Consider the following 12,019-nt stretch of genomic DNA (forward strand, 5'->3'; position numbering starts at 1 on the left):
GTCTCCAGTGAAGATGCAAGTTTTGTTTTGCCAGACTGGGAGTCTAGTGATCAAAAGAATGCTAAACTGTTAAAGCTTCCTGTGTGGATGGAGGGGGCTGTTGGTTGTCAGGAGCTGTCCAGGATGACAAGCTGAAATAATGTGCCTCTGCAAAGAAGTCTTAGGGAGTCGCACCTACCAGGACCCTCAGGTGGAAGGTAACTAGGGACCTGATAAGCTAGATATGGCAATAGGTTTTATTGGTTCGTTTGGTGTTTTTTGTTTTGTTTCTTTTAATCATCTTTCACTTAGGTCTGCAGAAACAGTGCTTAACTTTAAGAAAGCTGTTTGCTTATTGAATACTACTGTCTCAGCATCGTGGCATGCTCTCTGGGCTGAGTGGGGCTCTGTTCTCCACAGCAAGCTGGCCCTTACCCTCTGCTCCCTGGCTGGAGCTCAGAAGTGACTGCAGGCATCTGCCTGGATTCCGTCTCTCCCTCCCCTCCCGGTCCCCTCTGCCTTACACAGGCACACAGCATTAGCTAGCAGACCACATGCTGGCTATGGTCTGTGCTGTGGCAGATGGGACAAAGGCAGTATCAACAGGTAGCTGGTAATGTCCCTTTGTTGTTTTCTTAATGGGCTGATAAACTCTGAGTTGGGGTGATAAACACTGTGTTATCAATTCCGAATGCTAGGCTTGTTGGGGCAGGGTCGAGGAGGGAAGGACCCCTCCCTAATCAGAGTGTCCTGCCAGGGCCTGGCCATGCCTCCCTTAGCTCAGTACTGTGGAAGGTAATGAAGGGCTGCTCTAGCACCCCCCAGCTTCTAACCTGTGCCACTGCAGGTATGTGCCTGCATTTTCTCAGTCCAGAGGGGATGTCTGTGTACAAACTGATTCAGCCTAGCCAGGTTAGACTAATCTGCAAACATTGAATCAATTCAGGCTCAGGCTTTTTTGAATGTCTGTCCTAGCCTTATTGACTATTTTATTCTTTTGTATAAAGGATGTGTGTCTACTTCAATAGTAGGGTTGGAGTGTTGTAGCTGTGATGGTCCAGGAAACATCCAAGAGGCAAAGATTTTTTGTGCTTTATATCTATAATTGAGAGAGCTGTTGGACAAGCTTTCAGGCTCACCTCAGGGAAGACCTAAGGAAGGGCACTTGATGCCCGAAAGCTTATCCAACAACTCTCCCCAACTTTGCAGTTGGTCTGATGGAAGATAATTGAAAAAAAAATCCTTGCATGTAAGCAGTTATCCATAGCTTAACCACTTTTTAATTTTATAGCAATGATGAAAATATTTTCCAGAAAGACATTGGTGCATTTAATGGTAATGAGAAAGAGAAGCTTACAGGTCAGTCGCATCTTACGCGGGTTACATTCTAAACTCAGCGCGTAAGGCGAAAATCGCGGATAGTCTAATCACGTATTACCGTGCCAGCGATTTGAATAGCGGTGACTGCCTCTGCCTCCAAAACCTCCCACCACCAATGCAGAGCCAAGCTTATTGCTGTGCGGCTGGCAGCAGTGGCGCAGCACAGGGTGGTAGTGAAGATGGCTGCGTGCCGCCTGGCCACCACCACGCTGCTGCCCGGCGGCTGGCCACACAGCTCCAGGCACAGCTCCATAGCGACAGCAGGAGGTTTTGGAAGCAGTGGCTGTCACTGCCATAATGGGCCTCCAGGTAAGCGGCAGCGCCGCATGCAAACTCAGCTCCGCCCCCCCTCGCATCCCGTGTCTAGTTGAATTCGTGTAAGTTAAATGCGTGTATGATGCGACTGACCTGTACTTAGAGCTTTCAGTTGTCTGCTGAAAACAGCAGAGAAACCGTGCCTACAGTCTTCACCTTAACGTTATTACTTCAAAGAAACTAAAGCAAACAGGGTAAGACCTAATGTTTTTACCATGTCTGGAGTGAAAAATAGTACATGTGCACAGTGGAAATTTAAAAATATATGTATATTTTTAGTTAGCTTCCAGTATATTAAACAAATCTGCTTTGTGTGTGCATGTGTGTCAGAGAGAGAAAGTGAGTACACTGTACACTTGCAACTTTTTGATCAGCTTCACAATAATTGATTTGTAAAGTGAGCCTTGTAGAAGGCTCAAGGATTAAATATTTCGGGAGGGTGGGGAGGAAGTATTACACAAGATGCTTTTATTGAATTTAGTGAAACTGCTCATGAGCTACTTACCTCTGTATGCAGTTAACAAATGTGCTACTTCAGTTTACTGTATCACAAGCATTTAAAACCACTGCAGATAAAGAGCTCCCTGATCTTTTGTACATTTTCCCCTCATTTTTTTTTTTGGAACAATTGAGAATAAAATTGAGGATGACCATTGAGAGCCATCATAGTAATATCACATGCATGACAAGCTCAGTAGACTATTCAAGTGAAAATATCTTTTAGAAATATGTGGCTGTGGCAGCAGTTTCCAAACAATATGTCTCAGGGAGCCAATCTGTCATCTGAATCACTGGTTAAGTGAACACCAGAACTAGAGAGAAGGATAGGAGAGAGATTTCAGGGATTTGCTATAAGAAGGGATTTGGCTTCTGAAATACAGTGGAATGCAGATATTTGGAAACTGAGTTGAGATCATATCTTTAACTGACAGTTCTATCAGTCTTACTGGATTCTATCCATCTCTTTCATAAAATCATCTGAACAGTTGTCCCAACCAAATGTAAATTTTATCCAAACTCCTTTGCAATGAAAAAGAGCAGAGAATAAGTGGGGGAGAATGTAAAAAGGAAAGGATTTAGAGCTTTGCGAGGATTCTGTAGATCACCCATGTTGAATACTGAGGGCTTATGAGGTAGGTTTTAAATTAGGTAATAACAAATATAGAGAAGTTTCTCTTAACTTAAATAATCTGTAATGCAGTTCCAACTTTTTAAATTCAGTGGCATGGTTGAGAGGGTTCCTTTACTTTAACATGACTCATGCATGTTTGCTGCTAAGTAGGCAAAATTCACACCACAGAGTAAGAACAGAGAGGACTCGGCACTCCTAACTAGCTCTTGTGGACAATTATGGATCTATGGGAGGGAGAATGCTTGGGACCTTATGTTGGCAACCTTATATTCACTAAAAAAAGTATTTTGAATATTCTGTGGATGCCTTCGTCCAGGACTTACCTTGACAAGCTAAAATCTTGAGCTGCCTTGATGTTAAACATTATACTTCCCTACCATATATGTGGCTGTGGTGTGAGACAAGCAATTCTATCTTTGCATCTGTGCATGAGATAAGAGGCAGGGAGGAATTTTTCATGTCTTTACTTGGCCTTCTGTCAGCTTTTCAGAAATGACCATGGATATTATGTTACGTTTTCTGGTATGCTAAGTCAAGTCAGTCCCCAGGCTGGACCAACTGTTGGGACACCTGTGATGTAGTAATAACTTCCCTCCATTTTTCCCAGTCTTTTGCAGTCCTTGTACAGTTTTAATCCCATCAGGTCTTTAACGTTGGTGGTCCAGCTTGTCCTAGGTGTTGCACTTAGAAAGTGGGTTTTTAAACATAGTGCTCTAAGAATTGACACAATACTCGGTTGATGAATAGCAGAAAGGCTTGCTTTAATAACTACCAACAAGCTATTACCTTAGCTGCAGAGATCTTTACCCAGTGCAGGAAGGAAGCAGTTTTTGTACAGCCTCACAGCATGGATCCTTCACTTATCAGCTGGGTGGCAGGATGGCTGCTTTGTCTTCTCTGGACTGCACACACGTTGCTGGCAGTTCTGTCTTGCTTTATACTGTTTAATTGTATAGCTTCAAAGCATTTTTCCTTGATAGTTGGCGGATTAAAGTCCAAACAAAACAGAGAGGGAAGAGGTGACCATCATATCACAGCTGTTAAATTGCCTGGCTCCTGTTTTAGATTTGTCTAGGTGTGAAGACTTGTGTTTCTCTGTAGCCCCTACAATTATAGGTTAATTACAGGTGATGGGCTTTGAGTGGTCAAACAGGATGCTCAGAGGTGTTACTAGACCTCTTTTAGGGTATTTGTCTATCAGTGGGACAAATTTACAATTTTTCAAATTTGCAGGTGATGGTCTGTTTACCAAACTCCGGACATACATTGAATGGTTGAGACATTTGTAACACCTTAGACATTGGATGCCTGTTTTGAGAAATGTGAGCAGGATGCATTTGTCAGTACCGGGCATCCTTCCTGTACCTTTTACAGGTTTCTCTTTCAATGCATATTTATTCTTTTGTTTTCTTTAGCTGCTAGGTCAATTGAAATGCATATGTAGTTTCCTTGCCTTCACTGGCTTTCTTAGACATATACATGTAATGAGCGTTTGGGGTCTCTGTTAACAATTTTAACCATCACTTATTATTTTATAGCATGGGTCTTGTGTTGGGTACTGCAAACATTCCACTGTTTCGACACCTGATGGGTTGCAAGCCATTAGTGGAGTTTGATTTTCTTGTGGCAGCCTTGTTACCACAATCCAGTCTTGACCCAAACATTGTCTTGCATTTTTGTGCGAGACACTGTCCAAGCTTTCACAGTTTTCATGTGCAGTACTAGGTCTTTCTCCTCCTCTTCATTCATCCACAGCACTCTGCAAGATTGTGTTCCTAAGGGTGCGAGTCCTTGTTACATGTTTAAACCACTGCCTCTTTCTTATGATTTCAAGTAAGGATTTGTATTTGTTGACTTCATCTGATTTGATCTTTTACAGATTCATTTGTTCTGTGTGCAGTGTAGGGTATGTGTAGAAGTCTTCTGAAGCCCCACATTTCAAAGGTCTCAGTGCGCTTTTCCAGTGCCCAAGTGAATGTCTGGGTCTTGCAGCAACAGAAAGTTGTTAAAATTACAACAACATATAGCAGGTGGAGTTTCATTTTCATTGTAATGTTGCTGCTAGTCCAGCTTTTCTTCAGCTTTGCTAGTTGTCCAGTGGCAATGGCTATTCTTGTTTTTACTTCTTTTTCTGAAGTAGCATCTTCTGTGATGGTTGCTCCAAGGTATTTAAAGTGTGTTACTTTTTCTAGCTTCTGATTACCAATTTGTACTGATGCATCATCATTTCTACTGGCTGGTGTTATCATTACTTTGCTCTTTTCTGCATGAATGTCCATTCCATATCTCTTTTCTAGTATTATGCAGCCTTTCTGTTATTTCCTTGAGCTCTTCTGCAGTTCCCACTATTAGATCAATGTCATCAGTAAAATGAAGGTTGCTAATTTCTCATCCTCCAACTGACACTGTTTCAGTGAAGTTCTCTAAGGTATCTGACATTTGTTCTGGGTATAAATTAAATAAGCATGGTAAAAGAAGACAGCTTTGACACATTCCTACTGATGTTGCAAACCCCTCCACCATGTTGTTGTCAAGTAGGACTCCATTATTTGTATTGTTGTAGAGTTCTTCCATAAGACTTATTAATGTGGGACTGATGTTGTGCTTCTTCATTGTCAGCCAAAGTGCTTTTGCCATTCCTTGTTAAAAGCTGTTCTTAAGTCTGTGTATTTATGATGGAGTTCTTTTTGGCGGTCACAGTACTTTTTGCACATGATTCTGAGGTTGAAGATCTGTTCTGTGGTGCTTCTAGATCTGAATCCAGCTTGTTCTTCTGCTAATACAGTATATTTACAGCGTGAGCCTATTTCACGGGCAGGCAAAATACAGCCCACAGGCTGGTTTCAGCCCACCAGACTATTTCATCCAGTCTTGGCGCCCACCAATTAATTGTATCCTGCCCAGTGTTTCAGTCCCACCTTCCTGCATGGCAGGGCCCCAGACCTAGCCAGTATACACAGCTTCTGGGCAGAGCTGCTGCTGCCACTGCTGCAGTCACTGGGGGACCTGCTTGGCTTCCCCGGCCTCCAGAGGCTCCTCCTTGCATCTCTGCTGCAGTGCTCACTCCAGGCAGCAGGTAGAGAAGGTACAACTGAGCGGGAGCACGGAGCTTGGGGCTGGGGCTGGTGGCAGCCTATGCCTGGTGAGAGGAATGCAAGTTCGGGTGGGTGTGGGTGTGTGTGAGGCTTGTGATGGCAAGGAGGGGGGAAGGCAGCCAGCTCCATGAGATGGGGCTTCTCCCAGTGGAGCGCAAGTCCCAGGAGCTGCATGCGGGCCCCATGCAATAGAAGCAGGCCAGCCTGGCTCTGCTGTTTGCTGCCACGTGCAGCTCCTGGAACTGGTTGGTGTCTCACACCACCTGGCATCTGCATCTGTGTGGACCACGAATACCCCAAGGGCCTGCCACCTGCTTCTGCTGCCAGCAGTGGGGGCTGTGTGCCATGGGGGATATGTAAGGGGACCCCCACATACCCCAACCGTCCCTCACACCCCACAAACCCCACACACACCCACATCCTTATCACCCCCTGTCCACGACCGTCCCCCAGATACACACCCACAAGCCTGAACATACTCTACAACCTGCCACACAGGCAGCCACACCCCCTCTCAAACCCCACATACACACCCCCCCCACATATACACCGGTCACCCCCCCACCAACCACACCTCACACACTCCCCCAACACACAATATACAGGAGTAAGGCTTTATTTTGAGCTATAATGCAATCACTTCTATATACACTATGCAAATGCACATAAATCAGGACAAAAATATTTTTTGAAATAAAGTTAAAATATGTTATAGTAGATGTTTGATTTCTAGTATATGATTTGGGGGGTTTTGGGGTTCTAAGATGGCAGCCCTCTCCCCCCAAAAGGAGTACTTTCTGGGGGTAAAGGGAGGGACTTCCAGTGGTTAGTGGTAAGGGTTAGGGGACTTCTGGACCCCAGATGGTGACCAGGCAATGGGGCACCTGTCAAGGGGCAGGGCTCCTGTCGCGTCCCTTGACAGCTCAACAAAGCTCATTAAGCGGCCTTCCAGCCGAAATAATTGTGCACCCCTGACAGAGAGCAACCTTATAGCTGCTCAGATCAGTATAGGAGAGGTAGCATAAAGCTCCTGTACCTCTGATCCCCACTCTACTAAATGCTGTTCAAGCTGATCTGAAGATCTAGCCTTTCAGCCCATGAATGTTGTCCTCATCTGCTGCAATCTTCATTAGGACCAAAATATATCTCATGTATTTTGCCTATATCTTGAGATTACTTCTTTGTAAGGCAGTCTGATAACCAAGCAACTGTGTTCTAGCACAGTTCAAGGAACTTTTCAGCAACTGTATTCCAGCAACTCTTCCAGCTCTCTCCCTGCCACAGGACCCTGCCCCCGTACCACAAAGGTGAATTTGGAAAGCAGGTTGAGATTGTAATTCCTTATCTATACATTAGCTTGCTGCTGTTTGTTTTGGCCCCATGACAAAGCCATGTGTCATCTCGTTTAACTAGGAAAAATTTTCCATACTGAAAAATAAGTCACATGATTTCCTTCCTTCCTTTCTTCCTTGACAATATTGTTTTATGAGAAGTCCTTCTTGTAAAAAAAAAAAAAAGGCAGACATGTCATTGATGCCTACTTTCTGGTGAAAAGATGCAACCTTTTTTTTTCCCCTAAAAAAAGAGATCTAAATTTAAGATGCATCTTACATACCAAAGCTACGTGATAAAAAGTAATTGAAATCTTTGTAATGAGTTGACTAAAATTCAGTCATATTTATGTTAAACTTTTTTCCATAATATTATCCTTTTTGAGGGAGAAAATGCATCTTATACACAATGTATTTTATATAACAGAAAATACAGTGTATAACTGTATACACTCATTTCTGTTTCCTCTGTTTTGTTGATAGAAGTGAACATAGGGATCTCAAATTTCAGTAGTATTTATCTGAGCAGTGGAAAATTAAATGTGATAATACAGTGTTTTTTGCACTTTATTTTAATTTGTCCTTTGTGCCACTGAGCAAAAAACATATTTTGGAACAGAAATTGTCCAAACTTGTACAAAATGAAATGCAGAAACTGCTTTTACTGAAATGAAATTCTCTTTGCATTTGCCAAAAAAAGTAAGCAAAATGTTTGCTGCAGGATTGTTTGGTAGTTTTGGAGTGGTATGGCACCACTTCCTTGAATGCAGAGTTCTGATGTAGAGTTTGCTGGGGCTCCAGTTGCCAAATAAAAGAGATTACCAAACTTATAATTGTCATGCATCACTTCATAAATTCTGTGACAGATTATGGTACTGTGTAGCATTATTTTATCTCTGTTGACTGTAGGTGTTTTGTGCTCATTTACAAAACTTATTTTTCCCATTTTTTAGAACATATAATTAGGATAATATTGCTATTTCATCCCTCTTCTTCCTCCTCACCTACTGTTTAATTTTAGTCTTCTCTCCCCTAGCAGTTTATTGCTTTCAGATTATTGTTTTGTTTTTAATAAGGGCTTTGTGTTTACCTTTGCAGCCTTGAACAATGAGCATTTTTTGAACAACAGTGATTCAAATTTACTGTTTGATGACCACTTGAATTCATCTTATTCCATCATCAGTACTGGGTTAAAGATAATAAATTGAATTGGAGTTGTTCATGATGAGGGGTTTTAAATACTTGAGTAAAGTCCTTTATTTTATGTATTTTATAATCTGTATTGTAGGACTTGTCTTTCCTCATTACCTTTATCTTTCTCAATTGGAGTTATATGTAGTTTAACTTTCATTTGTGCAGAAGTAAAAACTATTTAATCCCTTGATAATTTTACGTAACTAAATAAAAACATCTTTGTAGACATTGCATTCATTCAGTTCCTTAAGTTTCTCAAAGTTATTAAAAGCCATCAAAGTAAAGAAAATGAGAGTAAAGATTTAAATAGTTATTTTAGTAGCAGTTAAACCCTTTTCTCCCCCAGACTTTCAATTGTGGGCTATTTTAGGTCAAGTATACTGTAGAACTACAAGACTAAACCCAGGGTTTTGAAGACCTCATATGTGGAAGAGCCTTGAAGTCTGTTGCATGTTCCTTTGATTCTTCCTGAGACCCAGAACACCACCATGACAATTCAGTCTTGCTTTCCAAGTGCTTCTTTTATGTACAGGCTGGTATGTACACTAAGGCAATATTTGCTTAAAACATGCTAGGATTGGGAGCAAAACTACTGAAACAAAATGTTGGGAAGCTAACAAACCACAGTAATAGACCTGTTCTTTGTTGAATAGTCCCACTTGTTATGCTACCATTTCACTGCCATTGCTTATAAGGGAAAATCTACCAAATGCTATGGATAAGGGCAAGGAAGCAGTTCACTGGAAAAACGGAGCAGATACAGATTTTACTTTGCATAGATTCCTGCAAAATCTAGTTATGTTGCCTATACCATCCTCAATCTAAATGTGGATCACTGGGTACTGCCTACTGAAGTCAGACCTGTTCTAACACCTCATCACATGTTGGCCAAATTTTGTTCCTTAGTTATCTGCCACTTGTCAGCAAGATTATGAACATCAATGCTAAAGTCAAGAATGTGTGTTAAGTTATGGAAACATTTTCACTGAAACAGAGAAAGGTTTCTAACCATAGGACTTCAGATTTCTGTACAGACCAAAATAGGAGAAGCTTTCTAAAAAGTATTTAAAAACAAAAATTGGAGCATGCATTTAAGGTTGAAGATATAGTAGAGAAAACTGATGTAATGCATATAGTGGTGTAAATGTACAAAAATATTGGTAAAGCATATGACAAATAGTGAATGAATTGGTGGAAAGGATGAAAATCCTCTACTGAATCCAAGATGGGTCTCTTGGGTATCATTCTTGATGGCTTTTTTTGGATCCAGTAGGTTTTAATCTTAGCAGAACTTCTTTTTAACTATAATTCTGTGAAAGCAGTCCTGAAACCAGAAATAAACTGCAGTTTTTAGGGCACTTTTTCTACTCTTGCTGAAATTATTATAATCAGAATTTCATTATTCAAAACACTCTGCAAGCTTGCTTGTGGAGAGAATCTCAATTACTTTATATATACCAGCGATTGCCAGTTTTTCCATTCAGGATGTCATGTTTGTATGCTCCTAGTCATGCTATACATCAGAAATTTTGCCTTTTTAGCTTGCCATTTGTTGTCTTCATAAATTGTCCACAGTACATTATATTTAGTTTCTTACGGCATGTCAGGGTTGGTTTGTTTTTTTTACCAGTCCATTGTTTTATTTGCATATGTAACTTTGTATTCCATTTCATTCTCCTGTTGTCAGTCTTAATCTTCCTACATTTATCTCCTATTTTGTATCACTTAGAAAAATAATTTGTGTTTAGCATCTGTTACTATGTAAATTTCAAAGTTTTACTTTGCATTTCTAATACCCTTCTTTATCTGTTTTAGCATCTCCCTGTATTCTTCCCAGTGTTCTTTACTTCCTATTTTCTTGTAAGTATAGCATATTCTATTTTTCCCCTCAGTTCCTTATTGTCCTGTTTAAGAATGTGGAATTTATTGAAGCTACATCTCACTTCTGAAGAAACTATTTTAATTATCATCTAAATTTAGTCTGGCTTTTTCATCCCCCTACCAGGGGTACCTGATATTTGTCTAAAAACATTTTGTGTAATATCCTTTCACATGCACCATTATTTAAAATTCTGCAGCTTTCCCATAATAGTAATAAATTTAATTTTCACATCATATTTAATCATATTGTGGCCACTTGATTCTGTTGTCCTGTTTCTAATTTATTTATTCTTCTCTGTTCAGTAGTTGGAATCTGATCTGGACAGGTGGGTCCCTGACAAGTTTCAAGAAGCAGTCATTTAATTCATCTATCATCTCTGTCTCATCTGTACCACATTTTGAAACTGTTTCTAAATGAAAATCAGGCTGACAAATATACATACACTCAAAATCTTGCTAACTATGCCTATACATCTTTTACATTATGAAATAGTAATTCTTATGTCTCACTTTTAGGATTTACTCTTTCAGTCTTTTGGTGCCTTGGCTTGCTTTCCATTAATTCTTTCCCAGAACAGGAAGTAGCCTTACAGACACATACTAAATGTGTGGCTATGCAAGGCCTACATATCTTTGTAAGTTCTGCTGTGTGAGTTGTTGACAATCCTAGCATGCATTTATGAAACTCCCAACAAAGCTGTTATGAATCCCTTTCCATCTTAAATGATCAGGTTTAGAACCCCAAGTTTCCATTGCCTTCCAGCAACAAACTTGTCGAAACTTACTTGCGTTTCAGCTGCCAAAATTCTCACCAATTTCAAAATGATAGTTGCATCATTTTCACTTCCTGCTAGAAAAATTGTTCCTACTTCCCCCTCCAAAGCATCATATTAACCTTATCCTACCATCTTTTCTCCACCTAAAAATGCTACCAGCAAAAGTTACAGAACCCATTTTGGACTGCTGTCCACCGTGCTTTGCACAGTGATGTACAAAGTGTCAGGGTAGGCCCTGTCTGTATTAAGGATTTAGACACCATAAATAAAAACTGTCTTGAATTTTTAATACCCATTGCCATGGGTGCTTAACCTGTTTCATTTGTCTTTCTTTCTGGAATTTGCTCTAACTCCTGTTTTTCCTCTGCCATTTGTAATTTTCTAATTTTTTAACAATGCACATGTATCTCTGCGAGGTAACGTTCTTTAGTAGTAATCTGAACTGGTCAGATACTGAAGTTTCATATTTGTGCATTATTATTGCTTAATATCAGTCATTCCTTTAAAATGCTAGGGGTTTTAGGCAGTGACATAACTAGGGGTAGGCGAGAGGGGCACCAGTCCCAGGTGCCAGAACTACCTTCCCACCCCTACAGAGTCTGTGGCCCGGCAGCAAGAGCATCTCCACAGGGTTGCTCTTATAGCAGCAACCAGTGCAAGGACACTGTGCTGTTGCTGCTGCAAGAGCAAGGACTAGCAGAGCACTTGACGGTGGCAGCTGAGAACCATTTTGGAGTTCACAGCATGGGTAAGACTCCTGTACCCACACGCTCTGTCCCCTAGCTCTTGGAAACTCCCTCTTTCCCACCACTCTCCCACAGGGTTTGCCCACAGTGCAATACCTGCTTGTTCGCTTTTAGCTTTTGGTAATTGCTTTATCGTTTCTTCTGCTTTTCTTCAGCTATTATTGCCAGTCGATGCATCTTTAATTTAGAT

At 40.9% G+C, this 12,019-nt stretch overlaps 1 protein-coding gene across 6 annotated transcripts in view; it reads left to right on the forward strand.

Annotated features, from left to right (window-relative positions):
* CDYL (chromodomain Y like) overlaps positions 1-12,019 on the forward strand; it is a 163,399-nt gene that overhangs the window by 127,443 nt on the left and 23,937 nt on the right. For 4 of the 6 annotated variants that reach the window (XM_059724357.1, XM_059724355.1, XM_059724356.1 and 1 more), the window contains one exon: positions 10,242-10,286. The exons of the other annotated variants lie outside the window; for them this stretch is intronic. In XM_059724357.1, coding sequence (XP_059580340.1) covers positions 10,242-10,286 — 45 coding nt within the window. The remainder of the gene's footprint in view (positions 1-10,241; positions 10,287-12,019) is intronic. 6 annotated transcript variants of the gene reach the window in all.

This window comes from Alligator mississippiensis, chromosome 3 (assembly GCF_030867095.1).
Source record: "Alligator mississippiensis isolate rAllMis1 chromosome 3, rAllMis1, whole genome shotgun sequence".
Classification (NCBI taxonomy): Eukaryota; Metazoa; Chordata; order Crocodylia; family Alligatoridae; genus Alligator; species Alligator mississippiensis.